Source organism: Echeneis naucrates, chromosome 21, assembly GCF_900963305.1.
Source record: "Echeneis naucrates chromosome 21, fEcheNa1.1, whole genome shotgun sequence".
Lineage (NCBI taxonomy): Eukaryota > Metazoa > Chordata > Actinopteri > Carangiformes > Echeneidae > Echeneis > Echeneis naucrates.
Window position 1 is genome coordinate 11,428,481 of NC_042531.1, and position 18,597 is coordinate 11,447,077.

Sequence of the window (18,597 nt, forward strand, 5' to 3'; positions counted from 1 at the left end):
GTTTTGGTTGGGGATTGATTGGTTGCTTTGTTTGTTTGTTTGTTTTGCATAAACGTATTTGTTTCACTTCAAAACATATGCGTTTCTGGTGGTAATGTCATGTGACGTCAAAATAAATGAATTCACTGACGAAAACTGCAGTTGGGAGAGCAGGTCACCTTGGATGCGTTTGAAAGGACTGTGGATTACAATGTGAGAGCACAAACATGGGAGAAGCTAGTGGAAGCTGTGATGTACGCAGGCTGAGGAATGTTAAGTGGAAACCAGCTCATCATCCATCTCATTTATCTGCCTCCTTCCACCTCGTTTGCAACGCACCCAAGGCTTGTGCTCATCAACAGTTTGTTGCGTTCCTCTTCCTGAGGTGACTTGTGCCACAGTAATACAGCAACAACTCAAACTGCAGCCCCTTTCATGTTGTGGTATGAATCTGACAGTCATACGATAAGGCCTCCAGACATGTTTCGCACAAGGTTCACTTTCAAAATAACACCGACAGTGTTAAATTGTGGTTTCTGCCTTCGTACCTACATTAACAGACTGAATGACTATGATGTTAAATGTGAATTTCAACTATTGGCTACAGCTTACTGTTTCCTTAAACAGAGGCCTGATTTTATCTGATATCTTAAAAAATATGATTTTATGAGCAAGATAACACTTGTTTCTTCTATTATCACAAACCGACATACTGTGATTGACATTGTTTGCTGCAAAATGTCCTGAAGCGAAGCTGAGCAGCTTTGGTGGTTCTCTTTACCTGATGAGACAAAGCCAGGCTTCATGAGAGACCCTCAAAGGGCTCTTACATTCTGACTAACAACAACAATCCAAAGAAATCATCTGTAGTCACTAAAAACTCTTCCTTTAGCACCAGGATCTTGTATTGTTGGAGCCCTCCAGCAAAGAGTAAGTCTCTGTTGCCTAGTTCAATCAGTTAAAAAAAAAAAAAAAGTTAAACATAAACTGAAGAGATTTCTGAAGTAGTAAATGTTATTTTGGCCATTACGGTGAATATAGTTCCAAGTTTGATTTTGCCAATATTGTCCATTTGTTTTATCCAGCAGGTTATAAATGACCAGCTGGTGCCACCAAGTGGCCAATTCTGCTTACTGCTGAGGAAATCAGGAAATTAATTCAGACCAACAGCACAGCCGTGCAATCCGTATTCTTCATTTGTTTTTTTATTACATCTAATAAGTGCAAAGCAATACAGACGAGCTTACTTGCAAGGAAAAAAAAAAAAAGAAAATCTCAAAATCAACACTTACATCCCCAAACCCTCTTCAAACATATTGACTCCAAAATTTCATCTGCCAGCGGGTAAATACAACTACAGTATTGGTATATAACATCACAAACAAGCGCAGCCTGCGAGAACTCATTTTTCTACAGAGGAAATACAGAGCTTGATGAGCACTCTTCCTGTCAGCCCTTCAGGCCACCTGTCAGAACCCCTCATGTGTCTATTTCATGTTTGTCTTTCCAGTTGACTTAACACGGCTCATCTCAGTACTTCCTTGGCTGCTGGATGAAAAAGGTGCGAGGTGAGTGGGGCTTCTCCACCGCCGGGCGCACCTTGCTGTGCCTCACACTCACTGGTGTCTCTGGAAAGTCATGGCTCAGCTGGAAAATACACCAGACAAAAAGTTTGTTACTCACAAGGCTCGGTGGACTAAAAGGCACCTCAACTGGTTTGGCTGGCAAGTTTATTCAAAATGGGAATAAAGAAAATGAGTGTATGCTGACCTTGTCAAGAGTCCCAGAGAGAAGTATGCCAACTTGTTGCATCCTGTTGGAGGTTGCAAAGGACCTGCTGCAAGAACAGGTTTCAGATACAAGAGGCTCAATTAGCGTTTGAATCAAACAGTCTAATAATGATACTGGACATTTCAAAAGTCTTCCGTATCTCTCATTTTTATCTGCTTGGAGTTGCCCGTTCATTAGATGTTGTTCTGGCAGGCTGTTGGCCTACCTCAATTTGTCAGATCTCTTTGTCTCTTTCTCTGGAGTCCCATGGGTGGCACTCTCTTCCAAGCTTTTCTTGGCCACACGTTTACCTCCAGCTTTCACTATTGACCCACAAAATAAAAAAACTGTTAGAAGCATCATCTGTAAACAAGAGAAGCTGAATAAAGCAGTATGCCAAATGCAAATGAGCTTTACAACTGTTAAAGATTAGTATGCATGCAGAATCCACATGAAAACCAACTGTTTCTGGGAGAAGTAAAGTAAAATCCTCGTACAAAAAGAATTCTAAGCATGGAAACTGAAAAAATAAATAAATAATAAATAAATAAATAAATAAATAAAGAAAAATAAATCCTCTGACTGAACCCATCGCTGCCTTTTTAGGGTTACTCATACAGTTAATATTACACAGATGGCAGCACGTAGAAGTGGAACAAGTGGGCCAAACCTCAAACAATGGTGGCTGAAGTAGGAGGGTCCAGGATAAATGCCATTTTCACCCCCCCCCCCCCCCCCCCCTCATTTTCATAATTAAAAGCTGGACACTTCACCTCTTCAGTGTTGGGGGGGTAGACCAGCAAAAACCATTAAAAGTTGCAAAGTGTTAATGGCCAGCACACAGAAATAGCGGTCCACACTTTGCAGCCATTGAAGTGAGCCTGAGAACACGGTGCGACTGCGACTTGACTCTGAGCCAAGGCCTCGTAAATAAAGTCATGCGGACCGACGGGGGGGATGCAAATGCCGAGCAGACCGACTGATGCACGACCACAGGAGTCAAACAAACAAACAAACAAGACTCCCGATACGATCGCGATCAAACATTCCTCACATGAAACAGGAGCTAAAATGCTCCGGGGGAGGAGGAGTTGGCCCCGAGAATCTGAAAACAAACACGTCTTCGGTTTCCTGAGGAAGAAGCAGCGGTCCATACCTGCAGGAGGGTGTCCGGCCTTCAGCTGGGACGGCTCCTTCGGCCCGCATTTGGCCAGCTGCTGCACCATTTTCACAAAGTTTCCGGAGAGAAGCGGAGCGACACCGAACTCCGGCGGAGCGCTCCTTCTGTTGTTTTTATGCTCACGAGCAGATGACGTCCCGCGTGGCCACAGGAAGTCTGCGCTCGCGGAAACGCCTCTTTGCATGTTTTTCCTCCCGCAGATGTTGTTTCTCCTTTTCTGAAGTGAAACTGGAGACAACAAAATGTCTCAGACACATTAAGAGTTCATTTTGGAAAACGTTGCAGCCTTTGTACCAAATAGACACTTTAAAATGTATTAAGCCGCATCTTTGTGACGAAAGGCCTAAACATGAACAGCTTAAAATGCTGTTTTGTTTTGTTTTCATGGAAATATAAATTGATATAGGCCTACGACTGTGCCATAAAATGAAAATGACAGGAGTTACAAATAACAAACAATGACTGTACTCTGTGCAGGACAGTGTGACAGTGAAGCACTATGCAGTTCAAACAGGATCAGCTCGACTGAATAAACTTTATTTAGTATATCATGAGGTGTAGTGCAAACTTCAGTGATGTATCCACTTATTTTGCCTGATAAAGTAGTTTGTTTTTTTTTTTTAAATCAGGGTGTGGTTCAGCTACACTGAGTGTTTAATGAGCTCACAATATGCACAATGCAGACACAAACACACAAATCAAACATCTGAACTGCAGAGAGCAGCAGCACACACTGGCAGCTGTTTCTCCAGAGCTCCAGGGTCTGTAAAAGCTCTCGCCAAACTGTTTGTCTGCGGCTTTATGCTAATTTAACTTAAAATCTGTTTGGGAATATTCAAAACTAACAGCATCTGAAATAACAAGGACCTCCAGGCGGTCCTTTATTTTCAGACTTTTTGCTTTTATAAAGATTTTCAAGGCAAAAAACTGTTTTAAAGACTCGAGAAGTTTAGTCTGGTAAAAATATAATGAATATTACTGAATCAATGTGTCCAGTGACGTCTGGTCAGTGGACACATTCTTGCAGGTGAAGTGGCTGGTGAATCAGGACAGACCACACAGTGTATGAAAGAGGTGGACGTGGCTGCCTTGGCCATTTCTTATTGTTTGGACTTTTTGTCTCGTAGTATTCTTAGTCCAAGCTTTAATCCTTTCCAAAAAGCCAATTCGTTTATTCATCCTTTGATGTTTTTTACGTATCTATGGAGTTTGGGTTCAAACTGAAATGTTTCAACCAGTTTTATTATTTCAACATGAGTTCTCCCAAGCTATGAGGGGTGTTTTGCACAGAAGAAAGTCAGCTATTTTTGTAGCAATGTCAGGATTAACACCTGTTCATAGTCCTTCACATCCTTGAAATATTCAGCTGATACAAACCTCATGAATAATTAAAGGTGAGATACATTTTGTTAAAATTAAGTGCTTTTAATAATCTGCTTACCTTCATGTACTAATTTGTTATTTTCAGATGTGAATGAATGGCAAAATCAAGGGTTTTGCAAAACACAACGCTGATGTCAGAAACAATCACAACATGTATGATTCTCCTCAGATCCCAGGAGGAAATTTGTTTTTAGAGGTGGAAGCACAGCACCAGGTTCTGATTACAGCTGGAGTAAATCACTGGCCTGCTGGCTCATCACTAACATCTGGGATTATATAATAAATAAAATATAATGAAACCTCTTTTTCAAATGAGAACTGTTGGAAACAGATTTCCTTTGGATCACCTAGCTCTAATTTCTGTTCAGTTCCATAGCAAGATGGCAATAAACAGTAAAGTTTCACTGTGCCTGAGAAAAGATGCACTCAGTGTTTAAAAAACAAAACTGACCTTTTATTATTGTGTTATGTTGCAATCTTTGTCCACATATTTCTTCATATATTGATATATCTGTAGAGATTTAACATGGCACAAGTTGATTTTTTAACCAGTGCTGATGAATGTAAACCAGGTAACATGTTTTTTTTCTGTATTTACAATAAAATGAATGAAATGTACAAGATTCCATGGCATTACACAGCTTCAACATTAAGTACAGATATAATTTGATCCCTCTGTACAATCTAACATCATAAGTTTACTGTTACTTTTTTTTTTTTTTTTTTTAGAGATATGAGTTCATGATCCATTTTGGCTTTAGCACATACAAGTTCCCCATCTTGACTCTTACCACGGACCCTTGCTCACATGACTCACACCGTTCATCATGCTATCACAGCTAAGAGTTTCGTAAAGAAAATAAAACTAACATCTAGACAGAGTAGAACACGTCTCCTCACAGTAGTGTTGTTTCGTCCCTCAACAGATCCCCAGCATGATTCCATCTTTTACTAAATAAAAATAAAAATAAACCCTTCCTTGATTACCTTCTTTGGCACACATTCCATCTTTCCATCTGCCATCCTTCAGTTGAACTCCCCCCACCCCGTAAACACATGTTCACTTTAAAACAAACACACTTATAAAGCCAAGTTCATGAAAAAGTTCATCGGATCTTGTGCTACCGGCTCTTTGCCGTTGTTGCAGGCTGAAGATGCTCCTTTCTTCGCCCTGAAACGTGAATCAGGGATGAACGAGGTTCTTGGTCACAACACAGGAACATCTGTAGACCTATACCCAGGAGTCAGGAGAGCCAGGATACTGCTCTGACCTGTAGGAAGGCCTCCGTGTGCTAGCATAAAAGTCCACATAGTTGGTTGTGGATTTCAGTCCATGAGGCTGGGAGCTGTAGTCAACTGTAGGTGGGTAGGTGATGACATCCTCCAAGTACGGGTCATCATAGCCATGGGGATGCTGCAGGTACATTCTATATGTATCGTAGTTCCTCCTGCCCGGCTCCTCTGTATAATACATAGGCTGCAAAAAGAGACAGGCAAGCCGTGTTTAACATGTTTTCAGCAGAATACAGTCAGGAGCAGCAGTGAGAAGTAACAAACTATATTCACTGACGAGAACTTTTGGAAGAGGTGGGTAGAGTTAGTAGAACCTAAATGCAGCTGGATTGACTGAAATGGTAGGTTATCTTGTCACCGTGTGAGACAGATGAGTGAAAAAGAGAACAGGGCTTATGCAATCATCCTACACACTCCATTATAAAAATTAACATTAAAGTCAAAGCCTGTTTTATAACTGCTACTGTAATCGACAATATTATGCTTTATGAATTCAACTTGAACACTGTCTACTGCTGCAGCCTCATAAGAACACTGGGTGATGACAGTGTACATGTCATTAGGTTGTATTTGTGTTTGTCTGACTTGAGATATTTTAGTCAGCTAGACAATCACCTTCTTGCCACTAAAGTCTCTGACCACTAATGCAAAAGAAAACAGCTTGAAGGTAAATGTAGAAATCCTGTTTGAAATAAATAGGGTAATGACTGCCTTCACACATTAGCAGGTCTAGCTGTGATGGGATGGAGCACACATGAGCGCTCTCTCTTTGTATCCACCTTACTGTGCCCAATATCTGAATGGGTACACAGGGACGTGCCCCGCAGTGACAGGTGCCTGAGATGCACCCAGACTATACCAATCCCAGCAGTCACATTCACTCTCACTCAAACAATAGCTGATGTGCTGGGTCATTCCCAGCATTGCCACAGTGGAATACGTGTCAGCCTCCTCGTATTAGTGAAGTGGGGTGGAAAAGCTGGTTGGCCCTGCCAGGTTTATACGGTGCAGAGGAAGGATCGCAAACCAGGGCTTGGTACCAATTTTGAAATCATATAAACAATCATCATATCAGTTGAGAACAAATATTGCAGCTTGTTGTACTGGTTTATTCCATTTACTAATATCATTTTCAATACTGGCAGCGTGGCTGTGGTTAGAGCTGTTGCCCGGTTCCTGGGCCTTTTCTGTGTGGAGATTGCATGTTCTCCCTGTGCTTGCGTGTGTTTCCTCCAGGTACTCCAGTATCCTCCCACTGTCCCAAGACACGTTCAGGTTGATTGGTGACTCTAAATTGCCTTTAGCTTTCTGTGTGCCTGCCTCAACAGGGTCACACAGGTAGCATTTATGTAGTACAACTGATACTCACCTGTGTTCTCCTGGGCTCTTCTCTTGTGGGTGATGGATAGTAATATGAAGGTGGCTTTCCAGACCCTGCAAACAACAGTAGAAAATGTTTTGCTGTAAATTAAAGAGTGGGACTAAATACAAACAAAATCTGAAAATCTGAGTACATGCCCACAGGACAAACCTCTGCATTCTGTATTTATAGACCAGGGTCAAAAATTGCTAAGCTGAGCTGGAGCAAGGAAAACACCAAATAATACAGCTAGCCACTGGTGTCCTGTTGTTTACATAACTCATGGGATGGGTATTTTTTTTGGCACTATATCGAACCAGTGGAATCCTGAAACTGAATTTCCACTTTGCTATGTAATAAATGGACTGTTGAGGCTGCAGATCATTTTGTTTACTTTGCCCTTCCACGTTCCTGCCAACTGGTCTGGCGAAGCTCTCATGTGAATGTAGTACGTCTGTGTGCCCGCTCAAGTTGCAAGCTGCAACATGGGCTGGGTGACAACGGTGCCTTTGTGTGTGTGTGTGTGTGTGTGTGTGTGTGTGTGTGAGAATGTGTGCACCACTGGGCAGGTTTTTTCATGCCCCAGACCATCTCCTATACAAGACAGGCTCTGAAGTCTTGTAAATTAAACTGACTGTCTTAGGGCCGGCTAGCTTTGGGGGAATCTGCTCAGAGTGTTTGAAGGGATAAAACAGATAACACCCTGCACAGAGGACCAGAGCATAGAACTGTGATTAGTCTGGTGCAGAGATGGATATGGTTTGGAAAGGATTTTCAAGAGTACTGTTTGTGTACCTGTATACTGACTTTTATGAATACTGTTGTCCCCTTGGTAATTATAAAATTGCATAGTTGACTGAGCTCTCTGATAATCTTTGATAGTGTCTCTATGCTCTTTGATGCCCAGCATTGCAGGAGACGACGTGGCACTGGTAGCTGTGAAAAGAAAAACACATTTCAATAACAAATTCCAGAGGTTTTCCTGTTTCACTGGTGATATGTATTCTCATCAGGCTGAACCTGTGGTGGAGAGAACTTACCAGGGTGATTGACTGGGGACATTTGAATGGTGCTGGTAGGGAGGGTGGGCTGGGACTTGAACCTGTCCCTTTCAAGTGTTGATACAGGAGTGAGGAAATGGTTTTGGTTCCATCCATCCTGTCAGGGAAACAGAGAGCGGTGGTTTGAATGAGTAGAGCAGTGCTGGTTGTTGTAAAACACATGCTTGGCAGTACTGTTTTAACAATACTATCACATGCGGCAGGAATTTGTGTCATTGTCCTTACTTTTTTATAGATGGTTCGCAAGTCCCGATACTGCCACAGTGTGTTCAGAACCTGAGCAGCTGCCTTTACCACCTTTATGGAGTACCTGGGGAAATGAACAACATACACATCTTTTTACTTTTTAACCTGATTAGGTAGTCCACTGTAAGTATCACAGGAGAATATGATTGATGGAAGAGAATGTCCTCGGTATGTTTTAACTTGGAACATTACTGAATATATAGCAGGCTGGGAATAGCTCTATCATTCCACAGGGATTTACAACCTTAAAACACACACACAAAAGACTCACCTTCCCTTTGGTTATAGCTTCTCCTTCCCCATACATTGAAATATGTGTGTCCGCATGTGCATGTGTGCTTGAAGTAGATTTTGTGTAAAAAGGCCACTATCCAGGACAGACTGTCCAACCCAGCCACTAACCACATTCAGCTGATATCTGTCTGTGTGAGCATTTGATACACGTGCCTAAGAAAGAGGGTTCATTACTGTGTTTTCTCTACGCTGACAAGAAGTGATTGGATAAATACATGCTGCTGTAGCACACCTGTCTCCTCTGCCCTTGGTGATGTTGACCAGCTTCTCGATGCCACCGGTGTCGGCCAGCGCTTTGGCGTTCTCCATGTTTTTGCTTGTGACCTCATGCAAGGTGCAACAGATGGCTGCCACGGTTTCATCAGACAGCAGGGTGGTGTTTCCCCCGGGGAGACGGTTGACCAGGTCCCTCATCGCATACTTTCCTGAGGGGGAGGAGGGAAAGTGAAACATGCGTTTAATATGTTTTGACATACTGTACAGACGGTTTGGGGGCAGACATTTATGCATACAGAGAAGAGGGGGAGGCTGCTGCATGCAGGCAATCATCGCATTTTTTGAATGCCACGTAATGTATAAAAGTGACCCAAAACTACATTCTGCACTTTCTGTATCATGAATGATATATTCATATGAACTGAAGCTATGTGAGGCAGGCAGGTTTCCTAAATAACAATTCATTATCAAGGTTGTTGCTGTGTGTGCATCCTGGTGTTAAAAATGACTGTTTCCTCTATCTCTCCTTCAGCAGAGCAACCCAGCTAAAGCACCTGAATACACTAAGCACAAAGTCCCCCCCACAGATATATAAGCAAAAACACCTTCAGCCAACACATTTCCTGCCCCCTCCCTGGCTATCCCTGCATTGCCGCATCTGGAACTCTTCATTAATTTAACACAGACTAAGCACATAAAAACTTTAATGATACAGTTTTAATGGAGGAAAAATAAAATGAAAATAATAACAAGCAGCATGGATGTGTTTAAAAATCCAGATTAAGCAAATCCATGCTTTTAGAGTGCATATCATACAAAACATGCTTTTAATTTGCAGTTGGATCATTTCTAATGTACATTTAATGCACATCATCATACAAGCTGTAAATGCTACTGAATATTTGTGCATTAAGGAAAAGAAAGTTAAGAATGTCAAGAATTATCTTGATTAAAATGTGTTAATAACTCTGTCTAGTCCAGCTGAACCTTTTACAGCCTGAAGATTATTTTAATGAGTGACTTCTAACCTATAAGTTCCTTGTTCCTGACATCCAGTGCCATATTTCTCAGAGCAGTGGCAACCGAACACACCACCCTGTCGTTATCCATCCGCAGCAGCTCCACGAGAATTGGTAGTCCTTTCTCCTTACGTACAGCTGCACGTATATATGCTGCAAACTGTGCACACAAATGCATTAGAACTTTAAAAGAGTTGAGATTTCACACAGGAAATGGGTGGTGTGTAAGGTGTGTAACTTGTGATTCCATGTATAAAACAGACGTCCTGTGTGTCTAACACTAAGAAGATGAGCTCCTTCTTAAACAGATGAGTAAATCCTACTGTCTCCAAGGATATCTAGAATATGTGGATTTGGACGTGTGTGCACAAATGAAAACATTTTAGTACCTTCCAATTACCAGCAGACAAGTTCTGAAGCGACCCGGCTGAACCCTCCAGGGTAGCAGGATTTGAGCTCTCAGCCAGCAGTGTCAAGTAAGGCTTAACCACTGCAGGATGCCATAGCATTTCTGCCCCCTTGGGAGACTTGGAGAAGCCAGGGATGGGTCCTACACCGTCCCACTGAACAAAAAACAAATGTGTTCATTCAATATATGTGTTTTCTAGACTTTCTGAAAAAAGTGCAAAAAGCATTGTCACATGAAGTGTGGTTGCCATCCTGCAAAAATTTCTTCATGATCACAAAAAAAAAACATCAACTGAGTTCTTTTATATGAATAAGTAAGAACTTCTTTATTTTTCAATTTAAGTCTGAAACCCTTTATAAAACAAAACATGGCTTACCGAGTCCTCTTGTGTGCTCTTTTTCTTCTTCTTCTTCTTCCTGCCCCAACAGCTGGAATCCACCTCTTTACTTGGCGACTCACTGCCCAGTAATCCATCCAGCTCCTGCCCCACTATCAGGCGGGAAGGCGGCATCTCTAGCTCCAGGCGATAGGACAGATTCCTTAGAGTGCAAATACAATTCTCCACAATCTGAGGGCAGGCAGACAAAGAAAAGGGTTTGGGTGGGTAGTTGTAGCAGCAGGTTTATAAATTGCCACGACGAAGTTACAATGCAATAAACTGTGCCCTGCTACAGTATCTACAGCCAATGTGTGCTACAAAGCTCTGTTATTAGCTTTATTACAAATCGATTGGACATGGAACCAAATGGTTTCCAGTGGAAGCGATAGCCAGACTTGATTAAATTGATTAAATTCCAAGCTGTTTGAGCTCTGTAGTTTTCATCTCATAAAGTGTCAGTGGGTATATGTGTTAGACAAAATTACCGCTCCCTGTTCCCATGAGACTTGATTCCCTATAACTTCCCTAGCACACAGATATAACTAATACAGTACATTTCTACCACTCAAAAAATGACTGTATAGTAGATCAGTGAGCTAGCTACCTGATTATGAATGTCCATCATTGTGTATGTATGGATTGTCTTCAGTCAAAGAACATGATACAGTTAATGACCGGTTTTACTGTAAGGATCATTTACACACTTGTTATAAAATGATCCAGTCAAGGTAAGTAGGTCTTCCCCCCAGAGCCTTTTATCACACGGCAGCGTGTTTTCCTCTTGGCTTAAGTGTGTGTAACTGTGTGCATGAATGTGTGGGCCCCTTTTTGTGTACCTTGCTGTCAAAGTCAGAGGTGTTTACACAGGCTTTGATGACGTACAGCAGCGAGTCAACCAGGCCTTCACAAATACGCATCTGTTTTCTGGCCTCCTCACCACTTGAACTCAGGTTCCTTTTAACGAGAACACACACGTGTATGCATGCATATGTACACACACAAACAAACAAACACACACACACAGATTAGGCCTTTCAGTCTTTACTCACCAAACAAATGAGCCTACGTGAACATACAAAATGAAAGGGTGTGCGTTGGTATGTGTCTCACAGTAATATGCAATTTGGTTCTGCCATCCCCATTTACCATCAATAATGTATAATGTGTGTGGTCTGATTGAAGCTTATTCTTGCAGTTTGCTGTATAAATATGGGCATGTGTCTGCACACACACACGCACTCAACAATACCGACATATAAATGTGCGAAGCTTAACTGGCTTCCACGAAATACAGGCTGAGCTCTACATTAAACACAGTGTCTCTGAAACAGAGACAGGTCAGGTCAAAATTGTAATATGACTATGATAAACACAGTCAATAAAAAAAAAAAATATGGATGTGATGGGCATTAAATTAAAGCAAACTGCCATCATTCTGAAGCTGTTTATACCACGTGAGTGTGACTTCTGAGAAGTCTCAAAATGCTTCCTTCTGTTTATGTTTACGGTAGGTCACTCCACAATTAAATCATCCTCAAAGACTACATAAGAATAGCTATGTGCAGAATGAGTGCATAGTTCACTAGCTGTAACACCATCAAATGTCCACATCGGGGTGCTGGTGCCAAGTGTGTTCCTCAGGTGGTGCACCTCAGACAGCCTGTGGTGTTCCTCAACACCAAAGAGGAGTGGAACTTCAGCTTGTGGTCGTCATCAAAGGTCGAGCTGCTCCATCCAGAGTGAGGGATGATCACAGTGTTGGTCAAAGTTGTTAAGGCATCCCGAATGATTGTCATCTTGACTGCATCACATGATGACAGGTTCCACAGCACCCCTAAAGAGACAGACACATAGGCAAACACAGGCATTGAGAAGCATGCACGCAAACCTAGGCAGTTAGGGCAACAGAGAAACCAGCAACGTGTGCTTTAAATAACTCACTTTGTGAGGATGCCCACAAATAAACTTAGAAAAAGGCAGAGGCAGACATGAACACACAGAGCTGATGTTAAAATATTCCTCTTCAGAAATCAACCACATCTCTAGCATTGAGACATCAGACATTCATATCAAATTTCTTTTGGGCAGAATATCTTCAGGGTGAAGATTATTTGCTTGAAATGAAAAAGAGAGGACTAGGCGGGCATCCATATGGCATTGGCTCAGTCATTTGAAATTAAATATAAATAATGTGAGGTCTTTAGAAATTGTGCCATCATTTCACTCCATTCAAATATACTTTTGGTAACCGAAGATAATCAGGGGCAGTCCTGGCAGCCTTTGATGCTACATCTGTGAAGGATTAGCCAGCATGTAGCATGTTCCTCTAATTAGACGGCTTTTGCTGCTAGGCTTATACCAAGGCACAGCCTAACTTCTGCAGGCAACCAGTAACCTTGGAGCAGGCTAATGCCACATGAGCTGGAATCTGCCAAAAATATGAACAACTATATGCATGACTAATACCTAAATCCAATGCTGACACAGCAAATGCTGTGGTTCATGTACAGCATTCATGTATGTTCTTGGTTTAAGTGTAGTTGCTTTGTTACAAATTCATGATCTTTGCAATTCTTTTGTTTTTGCTCTATAATTGGCAAACCTTGGTTTGCTAATGCAGAATACACCCCATGACCTACAGACTAGGGCAAGCTGGGCAAGAGCAAATTCTGTCTGTTTGTAAATACATTTTGTACACAAGGACATTTCACTGGAAGAAGTCAAAAATAATAATTAGCTTTCTTATCATCCTCTATCTTAACCTCCGTATTTATTATCTTGACAAGCTGTTTCCCTAAGAAGCAAAGCTGGCAAAACTATACAGCCAGACAATGTCTCAGCCAATTGTTTAGTCATTTAACTTACGATTATGGTTATTAAGACGAAATCAAGGTACTTCAATCAGTTTTAATCTGTTTAACAGTTAATAGTGAAGTTTCATTATTTCAATTTACACTGACAACAAATTGAAGCAAAGCGGAGAATTAAGTAATAGTTGCCTCCTAAATGTTAAAATGCAGTGTGTGCTTTTCATCAGAGCTTTCTAGTGGTGTGTGAGGGGCAGCATACTGAAACAGCTAAAATTGGGTGGGCTCACGTCTGTGCTGTATTTGGTCTGTGGGATACAATTCAAACCAAATCTCTCTGTGATTGATTGAGCTCTGCTCCACGTGCTGGAAATCCCAATTTTGTCCTTGCTTTTCTCACGAGACATTTGGATTGTCCTGGAATGAGGCCAATACTGAGATAACACGTAAACTGTCGTGCTACTTGACCTGAGCTTAACTGGTCTTTAAACCCCATAATCAACTCCATATCTACTTCAGTGTGATGTGAAAAAAGTCTGAACTTACAGTCAAACAGATATGACAGCAGATCTGTGTCAGTAAACAGAGTCCAAAACATTGTTCTCAAATTGTTCTAAGAAAGAACATTGCAGTGGCAAATTGGTGAACAGTCTATCCAGATCTTAAAACTACAGAGAGCAAATGTGGTTCAACAGAGAGATGGAAAAAAATACAAAACAGGTTAGAATGTCTCAACAGCAGTGGAAGCACTGATCCAAGAACTGAACTAAAAACTAAATGGACATTTCTTTTGACTGGAGGCAGCTCTGTAACAGGTTCTGGGGTTTTGCAGAGGGCAGTACAGAGACGATGAAATGTCAAACCATAGCTGATCAGGAACTAACTGGCCAGAAAGGATCACATTTGTATGACTTATGCCTGAAAATGTACTCATACTCCTTCATACTGCAAGCATATGAAACAACTACAACAAGCAGCGATATTCATAATGGAATTAAAATTATATTATTAAATTATATAAAAACAAACAAACCAACTGATTGGCTAGTGAACTTGCTATATTGGGATTTTAATATTTTAATTCATCGTCTAAGTCACTAATAAAATAACAATAATCCAAGAGATTAGGGACTTTTTCCAACAACATAAATAGTTGGTTACATTGAAGATCTCTGAATGGACCTTCCTTACAAGCTACTGTATATCTTGTTATGTAGCACTGGCAGCCAATGCGGCTGGGTTTGGTTTATGGTTTAGTGATAGTGCATCTATGACTTCTGATGAATCGTATGCTTGCAGGGTTGTATGTGAATCATTTGTGACTGACTCTGTAAATCACAGTCAGAATGTGATCAACTCTGTGAGGTAAAGCAATAATTGAGTGGGTGTTTACTTCAAAATCCTCTGCAAGGTGCTGATCATCCAGAAGCTGCTCATTTTATTAACCTTTCAGTTTTTGGGGGTTGAACTGGAAACCTGTCAATGCTACATTGACTAACTCTCAGAAAAACAGCTTGCAATGTATTTTTGAGGTTAGTGGGCGTTTCTCATTTTCTTTTGTTGAAATTGAAGTCAGTGCATTGCTGCTTATGGCTATACAAATTTTTTGATTCAATTAAGTTTCTCGTTTTTCAAAAAGTCTCAAAGCTCAAAGGTCTTGCTTGCATAAATTTTTGCCTGAATTAATTACCACTGTCACCACTTGGTCACTGTTCAAAGCATCTTCTGACTCAGTGGACTGCCTTGTTGAATGGTGTTGCTTTGACAAACTGAAACAGGTTTATTGAAGGACAAAACTGGAGATAAACACAAAAAATGAGTGAACCAATGCAAAACACAGAAACAGAATGAAATCATCATTAAGCATGTGGTTACGCTCATAGCCAATATAAAGAAGCTATTAAACACGGGGTAAAATAAATTCTGTGTGTGTGTATGCACACTCCTGTAAGCACCATTTTCTGGTTTCCTTTGTGTTGCAACTTAAGACAGTGCTATCAGCTTGGCCTCTCGATCTTACGGGCTGTTTAAAGGCAGAGCAACAACCACAACAGCTGCTGAAAGACATGGGGGCTGAGATCACATTGTGTCCCCAGAACATGACCCCTGACCTGAAGCAAGAGGTGGCTTGTTCTTGCAGCTTGCCCTAATGAAGCATAGCTGACACCTGGACCTCACAGCGGAGCCGAAAGGGAGCCCCTGACAAAGGGAGCAGTCCAAACAACTGGTTGGTTTCTTAAATAACTGTTACAGCACTGCCAGAGACGCTCTTTAACTGTCAAAACTGTAAATATTGCCCAACCCACCTAAGTATGAGCTATCCATGCCCACTTGAAGCAGTGTATCTTTGGCACTTAATCCTATAGTGTGGGATATCCTTGTCATCCACCTGAAGGCTCTTAAAGGGAATTGTTCTCATCAGTTTTAATTAACCAAAGGTGATGCAGCAGTGCCGACCTTTTCTAATTGCTCCCCATCCTGTGGCCTGTACTACCAATTAGTCACAGCAGGCTCTCTGACAAGTCGATGGGGGGAGAAAACCAGAGCTCACATTAGAATCACAGACTAATGTTGTTGACGTACACATCAACAAAGTTAGTCGCTAAAACTGAACGAATGGTGTGAAGAGAGGCATTTTTAGTGCTTCTCAGTCTAAACTCTTATTTATTTTGATGTGCTTTAAAACAAGCGCAAATATTAGCAGAGACAAATTACGCCCTTGTGTTTTTTAAATGTTGATGACTTCTCATTTGTTATGTGTTAATACATACATTAAAATGAAACAAAAAACTGAAACTCTTCCTGTGTAAACATATGCTCCATTGTTATGTTTGCACACCAGCTCTATTGTCTTCCCTTAGGACCACTGGACTGTAACCTGAGACCATGCTAGAGTGGGGTTTGAAGTCGAGCACCAACAGCTGACTCAGCCACCTGGGAGCCAAAACGTCTTGGCTTGCTTATTTCTGTTGCGCTCCACCCTGATCCAAAACAACATGGATTTATACCCTGTTTGCAGAGCTCAGACAACACACAAATACAACTGAGCTGCACACAGCCCTATGTAAAGACCAGGAGAAGGACAAGCAGATTGTCAGGGACAATCTTCAGACAGAGAATGAGCTATATCTCCTTGCTCTCGTGGTAATAAAAGGATGTGAAGCTCTTGGAGTGTGGTTTTATTTCTTTCCATTTATCATACCACGTAGTGGCAGCCACAGGAGCCACTAGCACTAAAACTTTTTTGATTAATTTACTTCGACGCTCTTAAGTAAGTCCACATTAAGCAGCCAGTTTTATTGTTTAGTATTATATATTTTATCTTTTGGAAAATACCTTAATTTCAACCTAATCTCTAGTTAGTGATGAGACATTACGACAAAGCATAGACAACTAATTAGGGAATGGATCATTTCAGAATTGATTTACCTTGTAAAGTTAAGAAAACATATTTTTTGGTGACAGGTTCTCAAATATAAACAATTGCTGCTTTTATCTTTTATCATGTCAATGCAAACTGAAATCCTTGGGATTGACCTACCTGTGACAAGCTCCCGCACTTCTGCATCTACAGTCTTTCTCAGCAGGCGGAGTAGAGCTGGGATGCCTCCTGCATTCCTCACAGCAATCTTGTTGTCATCCACTGCTTTGCCATAAACAAGGTTTCTCAGAGCACCACAAGAGTTTTTCTGGACCTCAAGGACCTTGTTGTCTAGTAGGTCCACTAGATGTTTAATCCCTCCCAGTCGACATACCTATAAAGAGAGTTAGAATTAGCCGATTACATTTTCATTTTATTCCAAAGCACAGAATATTGCCCATTTATAAGGAAAATATAAAAAACGGGCGTCTTAGTTCCTGCCTGTTAACACTCCGGATGCACATTATGTTTTTGGCCTGAGCAGTCCTTTCACATCTATGTAGATGGCTTCAAATTGCATGTGTGGTGCATGTATTCAACCTTTAAACTGTATATGAAAAGAGGCAGGCACAGAAACTCAGAAAGCGAAATGCATAGCAGGACAGACACTATTGCTTTCATGTTGCATGTCACACCTCAGATATCAGAATTCTGTCATATTATGTAAACATCGGACACCAGGGGATTGTTTTGGCCTTGCACCATAGTGATTCTTCTGAACAGTATTACAAAGGAATTTCTTTTTAAAAGAGGACCGTGTGAATCTCTAGTGGGAGGTGAGGCCTCTGATGAGTTGCTATGTTGTTGCAACACCTCTGTAGCCACTACAAATACATTAGCAAGTACTCTGTTAAAAATCAACAAGGAGTCAGTTCAGTTGAAAGCTCTACTTGTGAGGTTGTATGAAGGCACATTGGTACTCTAAGCCTAATGCATCAATGTTGCATGTCACAATGCTGCAACATTTGCAGTTCAACACTATCCACCGGAATAAATGGACATCATCAAAAACTAACTACAGAATGGGATAATTGGGATACCATTGTTTCTGAAATGGCTTCAAAAGCCTGAAGTTTAAAGCACTGAACAAAATGAAATTCTGACTTGGTGTTAATGCTAGAAGAGGCATCGAAGATATAATTGTGAAGGGAACATTAATGTCTAAGCAAATTCTGTAATTCACAACATTAATTACACCTAATATGATATTTCAGTCTTAACCAAAGTGGTGGACCAATTGACTTTTACTGCTATCCTTTCATCATAGCCAACTGTTTCAAAGGAAAAAGACTGTTGTGTAAAGCTTGCATTTTATATTATCCAGACATCACTTCTTTCAGTTAGGACCCTGACTCACCATGGAATTTATTGAGATACTGGAATGGGGCAAGAGCACTAAAAATAGGTCCCATTATGCAACAAGGAAGATTGAAATGAATTTGGCAGATCAGTTACAACTTTATTGGGTGATAAAACTAAAAGTGAGCACTAATGTTTCTAGGAATTGCTCACTGCACAGGCAAATCCTTTGTTTTTTCTTTCAAATAACTAACTTAATTTGGGACTTGTTCAACACTTATCTGGAGAATCGTTAGAAATTTTGCGGTGTAATAGAACAAATGTTTGAAGCTTTTAAAATAAAACCCCAGTAATAATAAACTGCAGCTTTCTTTTGAACATGATATGATTGAAACATGATAAAGAATGTGCATAATGCATGAGAGCTATCTGCAATACAACTTTTTCATTTAAGACACTCAGCTAAGACACAGCATGGAAT

General features: G+C 41.0%; 2 protein-coding genes across 4 annotated transcripts in view; both read right to left on the minus strand.

Annotated features, from left to right (window-relative positions):
- Positions 1-1,157: 1,157 nt before the first annotated feature.
- On the minus strand, positions 1,158-3,083 carry dap1b (death associated protein 1b). Of its 2 annotated transcripts, none has more exons than XM_029530695.1 (4): positions 2,906-3,083; positions 1,976-2,072; positions 1,750-1,813; positions 1,158-1,626 (listed from the first exon to the last, which is right to left on the minus strand). In XM_029530695.1, exons 1-4 carry the CDS (start codon positions 2,973-2,975, stop codon positions 1,510-1,512), a joined length of 348 nt encoding a protein of 115 aa, XP_029386555.1. In that variant the 5' UTR covers positions 2,976-3,083; the 3' UTR covers positions 1,158-1,509. The 2 variants fall into 2 exon arrangements, with proteins under 2 accessions (XP_029386555.1, XP_029386554.1); XM_029530694.1 differs by having other exon boundaries at positions 1,750-1,816; positions 2,906-3,078.
- A 1,907-nt stretch (positions 3,084-4,990) lies between these two features.
- pkp4 (plakophilin 4) overlaps positions 4,991-18,597 on the minus strand; it is a 66,561-nt gene continuing 52,954 nt past the window's right edge. For both annotated transcript variants that reach the window (XM_029493043.1, XM_029493042.1), the window contains exons 11-22: positions 16,938-17,151; positions 12,240-12,423; positions 11,426-11,543; positions 10,587-10,778; positions 10,191-10,364; positions 9,811-9,961; positions 8,799-8,991; positions 8,252-8,336; positions 8,006-8,123; positions 7,761-7,901; positions 6,975-7,039; positions 4,991-5,789 (exon numbers count right to left, since the gene is read on the minus strand). In XM_029493043.1, the coding sequence (XP_029348903.1) occupies positions 5,544-5,789; positions 6,975-7,039; positions 7,761-7,901; positions 8,006-8,123; positions 8,252-8,336; positions 8,799-8,991; positions 9,811-9,961; positions 10,191-10,364; positions 10,587-10,778; positions 11,426-11,543; positions 12,240-12,423; positions 16,938-17,151 (1,881 nt within the window). In that variant the 3' untranslated portion in view covers positions 4,991-5,543. The remainder of the gene's footprint in view (positions 5,790-6,974; positions 7,040-7,760; positions 7,902-8,005; positions 8,124-8,251; positions 8,337-8,798; positions 8,992-9,810; positions 9,962-10,190; positions 10,365-10,586; positions 10,779-11,425; positions 11,544-12,239; positions 12,424-16,937; positions 17,152-18,597) is intronic.

Bases quoted from the DNA above. Each gene is read 5' to 3' on its own strand.
- dap1b (XM_029530694.1), bottom strand. From the start codon at position 2,975: ATGGTGCAGCAGCTGGCCAAATGCGGGCCGAAGGAGCCGTCCCAGCTG. The intron at 2,073-2,905 runs GTATGGACCGCT...GTGGGTCAATAG, and splicing joins GGCCGGACACCCTCCTGCAG to TGAAAGCTGGAGGTAAACGT. The intron at 1,817-1,975 runs GTAGGCCAACAG...CTGTTCTTGCAG, and splicing joins AAGAGATCTGACAAATTGAG to CAGGTCCTTTGCAACCTCCA.